The sequence below is a fragment of the Akebia trifoliata genome, chromosome 15 (genome assembly GCF_017979445.1).
Source record: "Akebia trifoliata isolate Shusen 1 chromosome 15, ASM1797944v1, whole genome shotgun sequence".
NCBI lineage: Eukaryota > Viridiplantae > Streptophyta > Magnoliopsida > Ranunculales > Lardizabalaceae > Akebia > Akebia trifoliata.
The window spans coordinates 23,736,835-23,751,974 of NC_141389.1; the positions used below are offsets into that span (position 1 = coordinate 23,736,835).

Here is a 15,140-nt window from a genome sequence, read left to right on the forward strand (position 1 = left end):
GGGAAATACGACTGTTTTTGACAGTCGGGAAAAACGACAGTCGTTTATTTACAAATTCATCTCACTGACTATTGTTTTTTTTTATTGTCGTTTATTTACAAATTCATCTCACTGACTATTGTTTTTTTTTATTATTTATAAATTAAAAAAAAATAAAATCAATATCTAAAAAGTGCAAATTGAAGACCAATGTAATAATGTTTTTATTAAAAAGAATGCGTGAGATCCAATTGAAGACCCAACAATGTCACAACAAATTAATGGCACATTGAATTTCTCTACTGTTGTTGTTATAGTTTGAACTCTCTTTGCTGATCTGACAATTCTCTGGCTGCTCTTTCATAACTGTATTTTGATGACCCAGCAATCCTCCTCCAACTTCTTTGACACCGCATCCAGACATCATACCCACATCTTGGTCAAAGTCCATGAAAATTGAATCAGACTTCTCGGCAGATGATGAGGACTCAACACTTGTCGATGTAAAAGGCTGTGAAGATACCACGGACACTGAAACAAAAAGATCCATAAAATATTACAAATAACAAGTAATAAATCAAGAAAATTAAGAAAATAAGGGGGAAAAATGATGGTAATACTAGAAAGAGAGTTGCAGACTACAAGACATCACAAGAAATTAAGAGATAGACAGATGAGAAGTTACCTGGAGTAGTTTCATGGAAACTGCAAGGTGCAGGAGCATGTTACCATGCCGATCCGTCTTGTTTCATCTGCTTCAACTCTCTCAACAACCATTCAAAGGCATCACAGTGTTTATGCTCCAGAGTAATATGAAGAACTGTTTCGTCTTGGGCATATGTTGCACCAGTTTCTTGAGGATCTCCTCATCACCATTTGCTGCAACAAAGTGAATAGGGCTAACTCCACCCAATTATCTGAATTCTCTTCAATTGCTACTACAAGTTCCTTAGGCAAATCTGGGTTAGATTCGATTAAGGAAATAAATTTAGCTTTGTTATTTGCATAAATGGCCTCCACCAACTCCTTAACTTTGGCCATCTTTTGTTGCTGTTTGTGACTTTGCAGGAGATATTTTTTATCATAATAAATTAGATTTATTTACATTTTCTTCCATTAGTTTTGATATTATTGGCAAAGAAAACAAATGTTCCTAGAAAGTCAGTTCTGACCCCACCAAGGAGAGGTATATATATATTGGATGGTTCCTTGTTGCTTCCCAAACTTCATAAAGAATTGTGATAAATTGACTTGAAAAAAACTACTCGAACGTACTTACTCCATTACTCTTTGGGCGTATCCTTCCAGTCATTTGTGTTGCTGAAGTTAAGTTTGAATGCACGATCAACTGGGCTTCTAAGTATGGTTACCACTGAAGTTCTCTCCTTTGGTAGCCTGGACATCATGCTATAGTCGTCATGAGTAACCATCAATCTGCAATTTGGTTTTCTGCATACAAAACCAGAAAAAACTATTTACAGCTCTTTATAAAAGCCAAATTAATCAAAGATCTATGGTTGAAGCAAAGCTTGACGGTGATGGTAAAACAATGTGCAAATTCGGAAATATTATTTGCATTGGCACAGTCAATCAGAGACCTTACCATACCATGTCCTACTTATTTAGAGCAAAAACACAGTCAGCAAAGCATATGCAGATCAACGACTAGTTCAATAAAACAGCAGAACAAATACAGATCGACAAGGCTGTCATGAACCCCGCCCCTCGCATCCAACAAATAAGATCTAAAAATACCACGTGGCATGGGCCCACTGACCCATTAATGTTTGGGTTCTCCTTTGGTGAGCTAACTCACAGTCTGAGTGGAAAAGTATGCCATGTGGAATTTTGAAATATGCGTGTGTGGTGGGGTCATGCACTGTATTGCAGTACAGTAGTACACATTGGCCCACTAAGCAGTTAAAATTTTAAAACTATGGGCCTTTTAGACCCATTGATTCATAATTTCCTACATATTTTTGTCCGACTAAGTTTTAGTTCATGAACCAAGTCAAGATCCAATTGAGGAGCTAAGTTCAAAGTAAAGGTTCCCAATTCTACGGTCCTGATTGAATCGACGTATGGTTCATCCTAACAAATTTATCTTTGGTCCCTCAAGTCTCAAACTATGTCTAAACCAAAGCCAAAAAAAACAAGAGAGAAAGAAAAAAAAAGAGATGTGTACACTGAAAATTATGTTTTAAGGGAATATTTTCCTTGTCCTTCTGATCTCCCAAGGATTCTTAGTCAGCGCATGATTAAAAAAAAAAATATATTTAAAACATCAAAGGTAAGACATTAACATGTGGGATGAGCAGATTACCACACACACTTGGGCTCCAAAATGTGCGCTTTATTAACTTGTGAAATAGACTGTAAATGCAATACCACAAATATCAGCTTAAAGCTGCCAGAACCATGAGAATTGTAATACTTAGAACTGAAATTGGTCACCCTGACCTCTGAGACAGCTTGAAGATCCTTGCAACACAATGCATTGCTGGGATCTACATTGACATACTCTTCTCCACAATTGTTCCTTGTCGACTAGAAACAGCAATGTAAACAATAATTTTTTCTTATAAGTGTATTTGTGTTCACTAGCAACCTTGATAATATATTGTTAGATAAGAGTATAAGAAATTGATTTACCTCATAAAGTTCATCAGAGAGAAGCGCCATACCATGAACATATGAGATTAATGAGTTTTGATCGAACTTAATTAGTATCTGTTGAAGGGTTGCCAAGCAAATATCCCTGCACCAATTTTGGACACAATGATTTAGCTATTAATCATAAGGTAGAGAACCTTATCTCCTCTTCTCCTTCCAGTTTGTCTATGCAACACATGAAAACAGCTCAAATACTAAAGCTAACGCTTACTTCCTCACCTACATGATTCAAACACGGCACACGTTTTAGAGGCTTGGTCACATTGATCAATTGATCCATGTCTTGGATTAGCAAGCTTAAAAAAATACCCTGATCAAATGTCCTAACAAGTAACAATCTAGCTATATTGATAATAGATTGCCTTGATGAAGTTAAAATTTGTTTTAATGTGTGCAACATCTAACATGGATAGGTGGAATTATGAAATTTGAGATTTAGAAGTAAACTGTCAACCTCCTCTGTTACCAAATATTATTTCTAAGAATGGCATACCTTAAGGTTGATGATTGGTTTATCACCATCTTGGATACCTGTAATACAATAAAAACTTCAAAACGATAAATTTGGGGGAGTAAGTGCTGGTTCAAAAGACCTTACGTTGGGAGTTGCCTCTGAACAAATTCAGTGCCAGCATTCATCCAGACAGTTTTGGAACTAGTTCATCAGTTAAATGGGCCGTGGTAGGTCTGGTAAGGTTTTTGGGACACTAGTAAAAAATATAGGCAGCAAAGTTAATGGACCTGGAAGTTGATATCCATCTCCTGTTGATTACCTAGAGCTGTGGAATAGGATGAACATAAAGTTGATATCCATCTCCTGTTGACAATGATTCTGATCTTGTCAAACTGATGCAATCTTTCATCCTTTATTCATACATGACAGAAATGAAGGTAGGATGACAAGGACCGCGGATAATGCCTAGAGCTCATTGACTCTGAAACTTTGAATGTTTTCGGAATGTATTGGGTTGTATTGGATGTATCGGTTGATAACATATCAGTTTTTTAATTAACCGAAACGTTCAATCGATATGATATTTTGACTACATTTCAAATTTACCTGGTTAAAGCGATTGTGACTTGTGAAGAAAGTGAATATGGGCTTTATGAAAAGACCAATATAAAGTGTGTTTGAAGAATAAAAGAAGAGTTAAAAAGGATTTGATTTGTTTATGTTTGTAAGTGGGATTTAGAGTCGTTTATGCAAGAAACTGATGTATACATGTTAAAAAAATAAACTTAAAGAAATAATTTATACAAAAAAATAAGAACTAATGCTTTATGAAGTAATATGTTCGGCAACTTAAAAAAACAAAAAAATAGAATAAATCAACTTTAGCAAAGATTAATTAAAATGTTGAGATGGATTAACTTACACAATATGATGCACAAAATCATAAATATGAACATTTAAGAGGGAGCTAAGAGTAGTTCTAATGAACATTAAATTTCTTTGGACCTGCCAACTAAGTTTTCAATTCTTCTCACTTATTTGTGAACATTACACCTAAATTTGGAGCCCCTATTGTACATAAGAACTAGAGATTAAGAAAATATTGTCCATAAACTCAGAGTTGGATGGTTGAAATGGAGGTCCACATTTAGAATCCTATGAGACAGATCCATAATTGAGGTTTGTTAGGACTTATGGAAGAAGATAAACAGGAGAACTTTTGAATGGAAGGACCATTCTATGCAGAAAGTCATTATAAGTGTTTTGGATGTTGTGTTGTATTGGTGTAAAATAGACATAAAGAATGGTCAAACTCCTGCAGGGACACCACCACCCTCATTACCTCCTCCATGTTATGCCCTGCACTCTCTGGGTAGACGAAGTTCAGCTTAACCTGAACACCAACCCCCTCCAATACAAAAACAATTTCCCAAAGTAAATAGGCTTATTTTCTTGGAACATAGAAAAATAAAAATAAAAATTGGTATTACCCATCATAGGAAATAAAAGGTTTTGAGCTCGATTTTATATAAATACTTTATGGTGGCAATAGAGGTCTATTGTACAGAAACAGAAAAGAAAAAAATACATAGAAACAAACACACAGAACCCAAGGATTTATGTGGTTTGGTAAATGGTAATTACCTACAAGAAGAGCTTACAATCTACTATCAACAATGATAAGTTGTAAGATCTGAAATCTCTCAGCTACCAAAAAAAACTGACAGAGCAATCAAAATGATAATTGTGTTTGGTAACACTTCTAAAGTCTGGAAACTAAGTAGGAGTTTGGATAGGACTCCTTGGCTACTTCTGACTCTTGCGGGGAGTTAGAAGTCGTTTGGATGCGTTTTGATGAACAACTCCTTCGAAGAGTTACTCCGCGCAAGAGCAAGAAATTACTCTTTGTGAAGAAGTCGAGAAAACCTATTTCTCAAAACTCATCTTGCGGGGAGTCAAAATCTAACGGTTCGTTTTACCAAAATACCCTTAACTTTATTAATTTTCTATGAAAATATTCCTAATTCATTTGCCCTTAAATCAAATGAAAGAAACATTTATTAATAGTTAAAAAAAAAAATTAATTTTGAGTATAATGGATTTAAACACATTATATTAATATTTAATATTTAAAATATTATATTATATTATATTAGTATTTATTATGTTATATTATATTAATATTTATAGTTAAACACATTATATTAATATTAATATTTAAAATATTATATTATATTATATTAATAATTATAGTTAAAATGTCAAAAACAATATAGTTTGAAAGCATATTATGACACTAAAAGACAGTCTGTCAATTTTTTTTTTTAAATTTTGAGTATAATGGATTTAAACACATTATATTAATATTTAATATTTATTATATTATATTATATTAATATTTATAATTAAAATGTCAAAAACAATATAGTTTGAAGGCATATTATGACATTAAAAGACAGTCTGTCAATTTTTTTTTTTTTAATTTTGAGTATAATGGATTTAAACACATTATATTAATATTTAATATTTAAATATTATATTATATTATATTAATATCTATAGTTAAAATGTCAAAAACAGTATAGTTTGAAGGCATATTATGACACTAAAAGACAGTTTGTCAATTTTTTTTTTAATATTATGTCATACTATGTCAAAAACAGTTTGTCAATTTTTTTTTTAAAATTTTGAGTATAATGGATTTAAACATATTATATTAATATTTAATATTTAAAATATTATATTATATTATATTAATATTTATTATATTATATTATATTAATATTTATAGTTAAAATGTTAAAAACAGTATAGTTTGAAGGCATATTATGATACTAAAAGATAAAAAACAGTAACTGGTATAATATAAGGGTATTCTGGTCTTTTTTCTAGAAGTCATGAGAAGTCAGTATGGTTCCCAAACAGACTTCCAGTACAAAAGTACTTCTGCCAGTACTTCACAGAGTTGATTGCCAAACGCCCTTTCTACACAGAATTACTTTTCCAGCTCCTCCATAGAGTACTTCAGCTCCTGTTCTTTGGAAGAGTAGTTCTGTTCCTGGTATCCAAACAGGCCCTAAATATCTGACTTCAGAAGTTTTATCCAGCAACACACAGTAAAACTCTCACCCTCTTTCTTGATTTAGCCTCTTGAAGTCCAACTTAGGAATATTAGGTACCTCACAATAACATCGTTAATGAAGAAAATGAATAAAACCATTCTATAAAGAATGATTTGATTCAGCACTGCAACACTCACATGTCCTCTCTGATCAATATTTGGCACACCAACACACAAACACCACAAATTGATCTAAAATAAAGTTTCGATTCCCAAACAGAACTCAAATTGATGAATATGAAAGATAATCAGATCTAAAATTGAGCTTAAAGAAGGGTAAGAAAGGCAAGAACTCATGTTCAAAACTGAAATTAAAGAGATATAACAGCTAGATCATGATATAAAACTCCATAACCAAACCCTAAAACATGCTTTAACATTGAAGAAAACATTTGAAACCCTAAATTAATTAAGGAAAATCAGAAATTCAATAAAAAACTTTGACATACCTGAAGATTCGATCACAAGCCAAGCAAATGGAGGGAGATCGAACAAATCACTAAAACCTTCGATCAAACTCCGATCGATTCTGCCCTAAATCACTAAAACCTTCGATCAAAATCACAGATTCTGTAGTGAGAGATCGAGCGCAGGTCTTTCGATCAAACTCCGATCGATTTACCTTCTAAATCGGAACTTAGAAGAAGATGACTTCAAACTTATTGAAATCGGTATAGCGTTGAGTAAGAAACAGATAGATTCGAGAGAGAGAGAGAGAGAGAGAGAGAGATAGAGTAACAGACAGATTCGAGATAGATTGAGAAGAACGACAGATTCGACAGAGAGCGAGAGTGAGAGTGAGATAAGAGCAGAGAGAGAGAGAGAACCGAGCGAGAGAGAAATCTGAAATAAAAAAAAAAAACAAAAAATGTTTGTTAGAGTGGCTATTGGCACCCCAAATTTTACTTATTTCGTTGAACGACGCTTAAACGATGGTTAACATCTGTCGCAATTAACGACTGCCTTTAACAGTCGTTTTTAGCGCAAATGGGGCGTCGCCAAATCCGCAATATGACGTAGTGGATAGAACCTTTCAAGCTGGCCAAGTTAATTTAGTCAACTATTATTCCAAGTTGAAGCCTCAAGGAACATTTTAATGGTTTCATCATAAGTGAATACATTTACGATTGGAGATTTCTATGAATTTTCCCTCCTCAAAATCATAAATGAAGGCAATATTGATGGTTCACCACCAAAGAAGTGGGCCATCAAGTTTGAAAGTTCTTGATGAGTTTCCTTACCCTCTCTATCTATCGACAAGCCCGGCTAATAATAATAATAACAATGAGTAAAGGAAAAAAAAATTCTATTTCCATCGAACCGATGAGATGGGAAGCTACTTTCTAGGGATGGACTGCCTACCCTCTCAGCCGTAGAAATGCGTGAAGTATAAAATCTAGATTAGGATTATATTAGATTATCAATTAATGTGTTGTTTGGCCAACATGACAATTCATGTGGGCTCATCGACTTTTACAATTATTGTGGTTGTTTTGTGGTTCTAGGTTACTATTTCGAGGAGAAAAAACACAGGGCTTTAATCCAAAGGTTTATGAATTTAGTTTTTCAGTCACCAAGTAAAAAAAAAAAGGTTTTTTAAGTAAGACTATCCTTATTAAGTTAGTAAGATTTCAAATCTTACCAAGGATCACTACGTCATAATGGGTAAAGAGCGACGCAATTTTGCGGAAAAAACGATAGCTTTGAGCCGTCGTTTTAAGCAACGGATTCCCACAGTCGCTAATCCACCAAAAAGATACTTTTCTGCCTCAAACTCGACTCGACTCAGGCGTTTTTTCGTTTGACTAACTCGTATCGATATTATTGACTCAAACTCGACTCACACACTCAATTTTATCGATCGACTCTCTTTGTCTCTCTCTCTTTCTCGACTTTCTCTGTCTCTCTCTTTTACTCACTGGTTTTTCTTCGATCGAATCTCTCTCTCTCTCTCTCTCACTCTCACTCACTGGTTTTTCTTCGATCGAATCTCTCTGTCTCTCACTCACTGGTTTTGTTCGATCGAATCTCTCTCTTCCACTCACACTTGTTTTCGTTCGATCGATTCTCTCTCGTTCACTCACACTAGATTTAGTTCGATCGACTCTCTTTCACTCACAGAATCGATCTGATTTTGAACATTAATTCTTCACTCGATCTCTCACTCACTGGATCTCGACTTTTGAAGAAAAATAACTAGGGTTTCCAGACGCAATCATATTTCAAAATCATTGATCTAGGACTTTGATCTCTCACTCGATTCTCTCAAATTACCAGCGTCATCTTTAGTAGATTTGAAGAAGAAAGAGGTACGGATTCGCCCATCTCAAATTATTTCTTTCGTTTGAAGGCATTAAAGGTTTTTAATTAATATTATGTTGGAAAATAACCTTATTTGAATCGCCTATTCCTGATTTCTAATAGTAGCAATTCATATCATGTTCACAGAACTAAGATCCACCAACAAATCCCTAGCCACGATTGAGTTTTTTAACACTATTGTGACTAAACAACTAGAAGTTAATTTAAAACTAATATTTGAAAGAATTTAGTAGTTCTAATGTGTTCATTTCTGGGGGAATGTTTTGGAAAACTTGTAAAATGAGACTAGCTGGGGAAGTATCCAATTTAAGCAGTAGGTAGATGATCTACTCTTGTTGAAATTATTTGTTTAATCTAGTATGTCCACATTGCCAAATTATTTGTTGAAATTGGGAAATCTACTCTTGTTAAGATTGGTGTTTCACATTTTAATAAAATTATAATATATGAACTCCCTTATACGAACTCTCTCCATTTTAACAATCAAACTCTGGTTCTATGGGCAACATCTTCCCCAATCTCTAAATCCTTTTTATATAATAGTCTTACAGCTAATAGTAAAGATATAAGAAAACAAAAAATGTGACTTGCACGGAGCGTTAGGGTATAGAGTAAGAGTACCCCATAAGGGATGTCATAATGGATCACCAGACTTAAAGAAATAGAAAATGAGGTATATATTGTGAAGAGCGTGACGGAGGGTCCAAACTTCAAACAGGTCTGCCTTTACGTCGTTACATTACGTGAAGAATGCGATGACTTAAGATGAACTAAAATCCCACAAGAATACCATTCCTAGCCATCTTTCCTTTCATATTGTGGATATGTTAACAAGTGGAACGTTCCACTAATTCCTTCTTATAACATTACTTGGCTATCATCAATCTGGACCATCAACAAGTGGTGGACCCATTTGATTGGGTTGATTGCAAAGATAGTTATAGCCACATTGACAGTTACAACAGCTTTACTCTATTGTGGCCCCACATAATTTTGGTCTGTGGTCTGTGGTCTGTATGGACTGAATATGTATCACTTTCTGGTTCATATATTTCCAATTTAGTTAGTACACATGTGTTAGCTGTTAGATCACATGAGGTACATTTCAAATGAATCCAGACCTTAATAATGAACCTTATTCGTTCCACTTCGATTTCAATCTAAGCCACATCTACGACTGTAACTGTATTGGATCAAATCTACTGATCCGATAATAATTTCGAATCAGGATCAATGATATGGTATTAGTAAGTACCATTTGCAAACTTGCTTGTATTACAATTATTAGGATTTATGTAAGATTAAAATACATGTGAAATTGAACAAGCGTGTTGTACACAACTTTCTCTCTACACGTGCATTTCACGTGCCATTTGCTTGTATGTTAAAAACGAAAGATCAACAAACATCGGCGTAAGCCACTCCATTTTAGTCAACTTTTCTTCTAGAATTTTCTCACTCACCAATCACTTTTGCTCATTTAATACACATGGCATCATGCCATTGGTTCATCAGCTTAGCACATAACTTTCAAAACAGCAAATCTCTGTTCAAAATAGTAGGTTCGTCACCCAGCATCACATATCATACTTTGGCCCACCATAATACCCATTCTTACTGTCCATGTTTCCCACACTAAAGAAAAAAGATAGTGCCCATGTTAAGCTCATCTGCTGATCCAAGATTCAAGATTTGGATTTCACATGTAAACAGTGGTGTCTAAAGGGTTGAAAATGAAGATCCTTGTTCATTGCAGACTCAATTATTTTCCCTTCCTCTATATATAATTCACTAAATTATAAATATTCTTAGAATAATTTCTTACATCGTTAGCTAACTCCTTAAAATCCCACGAATTACGGACAAATCTAGCCTTAGTTTCAAGGAAAAAATGGTGACAAATTGTGGACAATACATGTGAAATCACATCAATGACTTGAGAATTGCAGATTTGAAACAAAATGTGGGATCAAATCTGGTTCATGACCATGGGATTAATGGAAGTTGGTTCAATCTCACCCACTTATGAACCTAGTTAAATGCTATACCAACTTGATCAAATTTTACAAGTGGGCTGAATCTGTCATGGTAGTCCATACTGGGAACTTGGTTGAATCCTTTTATAATAAGGCTGGTTTTGTATTTTAATTTAATGGTAGAGCAATTAATTTGCATGGAGTTTCAATATAAACCCCCATTTGTCAAAAAGGATATATTGTTTATAGTTGATAAATTCAAGCTAGGCAATATGTCCAAGTTCCTTGTCACATGCACAGATTTCAGTGGGATACATAGTACCACACGATAGATAGTTAATGATATTCTAATGTTCACTTTTCTGTCTCTAAAAACTTGGGATACATTGTACCACACTATTTTAATTAGCAACTTCCGTATTGTTTACTTTTTATGTACTCTAATATGTCATACAATAATAATGGAAGTTGAAGGCCCACACACTCGAATAGTGATGAGGAGGTTAAACACCATTTTGTTCATTCTTTTTGGGACTGATTTATCATGAAAAAGGCAATAAACTTTTTAGATATGCATGCCTAAACCTAAAGAATGATGATGATAATACACTGGTGTGATGTGGCGTGGGATTCGTTCTCTCTTTTCCACTCCCCTCATCCAACTTTTTTTCCATCTTAATTTGCACTAGCTAGCTAGCATCACTTTTGGCTTTCTTTTATTTAAGATATTATTTGAAGGTAGGGCATCGTCATCAATAATAAATCCATATTTCATTTACATTTTACCTTTATTTTCGCTTTTTATTCACTTTTTTTCATCAATAATAAATTCATTTGTATTTTCATTCGTAGAAAATGTCTTCCTCGTCTACGCCCCCAAACAAAGAATGAATGACGGCACTAAGACTATCTGTTGAATACTTAGAAGGAGTTAATTCATTTTTTAGATTTATAAGAGAGAATACACATAAATTGGGGAGTGATGATTGGTATTGTTGTCATTGTCTTAAATGTCGTAATCTTGTAGGAAGAAAAAAAACACTTAAAGATATTTATACACATTTAATATGTGATGGTATAGATACTTCCTTCACGACATGGATCTATCACGGAGAAATCCCCATAAGTGATGTCAATATCGATATTGCTTCATCTACTAGTAATCGTAATGAAGATGCATCCCCAAGAATGGTTGATATGGTAAATGACATATTTGAACGTATTCATGATGAGGATAATGCTTGAATCGAGACGTGGACTCTTATGAAGATCCATTTGTATTTGAGAAAAGAATGAATGAAGATGTTTTAACTACAACATTACGAGATGATATCATAAAAGATGATCACCAAGGAAGAAGTAGCATCCATGCTTCGAATCATGGAAACATTGAACTTGCAAAAATAGCGGCTAAGAATGTGTATGAGCTCGAGCTTGAGAGTGCAGGGAGCTGCTTGTTGTTGTCGAACTTATACGCGGATAATGGTGATTGGGGCGACGTTGAAAGGTTGAAGAAGATAATGAAGAGGAGGTTGAGAAGAAATAATGGGTGCAGTTGGATAGAGATTAGATAACAAGTGCAGAGAGCATTATCTCCCAAATTTCTTCCATAGGAATCTGAACTCATTTATGGAACCATTTTCATTAAGTGATACCCAAACTATTACAATCGAGGGGAAGTCATTGTCATATCCCCTTAATTTGTTGTGACATTGTAGGGTCTTCTATTGGATCTCACATTCTTTTTAATAAAAAAATTATTACATTAAAATGGATAATAGAAATGATGATACAGCTTCAATTTGCACTTTTTAGATATTGAATAATTTTTTAATTTATAAAAAAAAAAATTTAATTTATTAAAAAAAAAAACTCGTATTGTAAATAAACAACTGTTAAAGACTATCGTTTTTCCGACTGTCAAAAATAGTCGTTTTAACTGTCATTTTTTCCGACTATCACTAACAGTCGTTTTGACCATCGTTTTTTCCGACTGTCAAAGACAGTCGTTTTTTAAAAACCACTTCTTTTTAAACAACTTTTTTTTTGGCTGTAGGGGCAGTCGTTTTTTACGCATAGTGGATCCTTAAGCTCACCATGTGGCAACCAAAAACATGATCTGATATGATAGAATTGTAGAGGACAAAATTCTATGAGATTTGAAAAAAAAAAAAATTTTAAGTTTTTTTTTTCATTGTTGAATTTTAAATTTAAATTTTGGAGTTGCCGTCCATTTTCAAAACCTTTGATCAAGCCCATTTTTTTTGTTTTTTTTTTTCAAACTTTTTACTTATTTATTTATTTATTTTTGGATCTTACTTTTACATGAAAACTAGAGGGCTGTGGTGTTGGATAGCCAATGTGGCAACATTTGAGCACAACAACTCTTAGTAAGATTTAAAATCTTACTAAGTTAGTGAGGAAAGTGTTTTCCTTTTATCAAAATCTGAGGGCTCGTGTGGATACAGGAGCCAGAAGTACTTAGAACATAAGTACTCTCAAGAAGTATTGTTTGGAGTAGTTCTGATAGAATTTTGTATTTGGATGCAGGTTTTGAGAAGTACTTCTGACAGAGTTTTATGTTTTGATGAGTTGACGAGGGATATATCGAGTAAAATGTAAAATCTCGTGAGGGTATAATTAAAATTGCAACTTATATTTGACGGACAAAATTGCTCCGCACAAAAACAGTTTTGAGAAGTACTGGTCTCGGTACTTCTCTCAGAAGTACTATTTTTACTCTTTTACAGAATTACTTCTCCAAGTGCTTATGTATCCAAACGATTGATAGAGTGCTTCTAACTCCCCACAAGAGCCAGAATTACTTGAAGAAGTCAATCCAAACATGCCCTGATTTTCTTTCTGTGGAATCTAGGGCTGTGTGTCAGATTGCAAACAATCCTTCATAAGATTTGAAATCTCACTAGAGAGCCGCTATTGGCACTCCACCTTTTACTTAATACAACCCAACTAAAAATAGAGAAATAAGTGAATGGTTGAAAATAGTTAAAAGTTGGGGTGCCAATAGAAGTTCTCTCATTTTTTTTTTGCTAGATTTCTAATTTTTTGGGCTTAGGGTTCATACGAGTCTAATCATAATTATATGTGATGTAACGTTTGGTAAAGTTGAAATAATAAATTGAGCCAAATCTATGTAATGTTTGAAGAGTATATTTAAATCTTTAATTAAGGTGATAATTAATTTCAGAAATTGGGATGTAATAAGTAAAATTTGGGTGCCAAATACAGATTATTCCATGTATAATTATACATGCACGAAATGACCAGACGACGTAGTCATGGTCATATTTGTTGTTGAATGGACCTTTTTCGCCCACTCACTCCGACATACAAGAATGTGGTTTAAATTTTCTTCTCTATATTAGGAGAAGGGCTAGGTTCTATTACTCAAGAGTGACTCATGGAAAAAACTCATGAACCCGACCATGTAAACATGAAATCCAACATTTGGGATTTATCCTCGAGGTAATTATTTTTGAGATATGTGATATACCATGATACGTATAAATCTTAATTGTTGGATTTTGTATCTATACAGTCAAGATCATGCGTTTTAACATAAATTATTCTGCATGAGTCACTGCAATCTTGTATGGGACCATTAACACTGTAGACATCAAAATTTAAAGAGCCTTGCAACTCTCTAAATTATCGAAAAGTCCCTAAAATTAGATTTGGGCCTACACATTTTAATTAGGACTCATTGATTGAGACGGACCTCACATAGTTTGGGTTTGGATTTTCGTAAAAAATGCCCATGATCTAAAACAAATTTAAATGATCTACATATTAAATGTTGGGTTTTACAATCAAATCAATAAGTTTGGCCCACTTATAATTCATAAAATCTTTTAAATTATATTTAAACGAATTTAACATTTTAGATAAATCAATAAACGGTCTTTAAGTCGGGGTATAATTGAAAATCTAAATTAATTTTAAGTCTAAAAATACCAAAGTCTCCTTCAATTTGAGGGGATCTGGATCATTTTCTCTCAAAAGATAGAAGTTCTCCCTGAAAAGAAGAAGAAGCTCTCAAGTCCTCCTCTATAGATGAAGCAAAGTTCTTCAAGAGACTCGGACTCTAATTAAAGAGAAGATCAAAGTGCGAAGTCTAGAGAGAGGAAAATGTATAAAAACCTCTATAGAAGATAAAGCACAAACAAAACCACCATCAAAATAACATTTTCAACCAATCACATGTGAAGCACGAAGAGAAAAAAGCTACACACATCATCATCTTTCTTTTTGTATTCGACTCTTAATCAAAAGATAATACTGAGATTTGTACTCTCCTTTTTATCAAAATCAATCAAAATTATTTGTCTTCTTATTTTATGAATCTTGAGATAATTTTGTGAAATTTATTGTCGACAAATACATTTATCAGTGGGGTTTTCATGTTAATTTACTCTTCGCAAAATAAAAAATGAGCATCTTGGACAATTTTATAAATATCAAATTTTGAATTTTTTTTTTTTTAAATTACAATTGGTGGTAATAATGGAAAGATTTTTTAGGCTCAAATAGGCCATATGTCATTTTCAAATATTATATCAAGCCAAATAGAATGATTTACGGTAGATTTTTTCCC

At 33.5% G+C, this 15,140-nt stretch overlaps 1 protein-coding gene across 7 annotated transcripts; it reads right to left on the reverse strand.

The window, feature by feature from the left end:
• Nucleotides 1-179: 179 nt before the first annotated feature.
• On the reverse strand, nt 180-7,063 carry LOC147384677 (serine carboxypeptidase-like 6). Of its 7 annotated transcripts, none has more exons than XR_015172973.1 (7): nt 6,677-7,063; nt 2,632-2,737; nt 2,440-2,526; nt 2,303-2,352; nt 1,259-1,428; nt 665-917; nt 180-510 (listed from the first exon to the last, which is right to left on the reverse strand). XR_015172973.1 is itself a non-coding variant. In XM_086426428.1 (7 exons), coding segments are annotated over exons 1-5 (285 nt in total). In that variant the 5' UTR covers nt 3,292-3,396; the 3' UTR covers nt 180-510; nt 665-917; nt 1,259-1,427. The 7 variants fall into 7 exon arrangements, 4 of the variants coding, with proteins under 4 accessions (XP_086282554.1, XP_086282555.1, XP_086282556.1 ...); XR_015172974.1 differs by lacking the exon at nt 6,677-7,063 and adding an exon at nt 3,246-3,396; XR_015172972.1 differs by lacking the exon at nt 6,677-7,063 and adding an exon at nt 2,872-3,239.
• Nucleotides 7,064-15,140: the final 8,077 nt, after the last annotated feature.

What these genes read in the sequence shown, in the direction of transcription:
- LOC147384677 (XM_086426428.1), bottom strand. Translation starts at nt 3,291, where the DNA reads ATGAATGCTGGCACTGAATTTGTTCAGAGGCAACTCCCAAC. An exon ending in GTTCAGAGGCAACTCCCAAC is followed by an intron (nt 2,738 to 3,250) that starts GTAAGGTCTTTT and finishes AAATTGGTGCAG; the next exon opens with GGATATTTGCTTGGCAACCC. An exon ending in TCTCTGATGAACTTTATGAG is followed by an intron (nt 2,527 to 2,631) that starts GTAAATCAATTT and finishes TGCTGTTTCTAG; the next exon opens with TCGACAAGGAACAATTGTGG.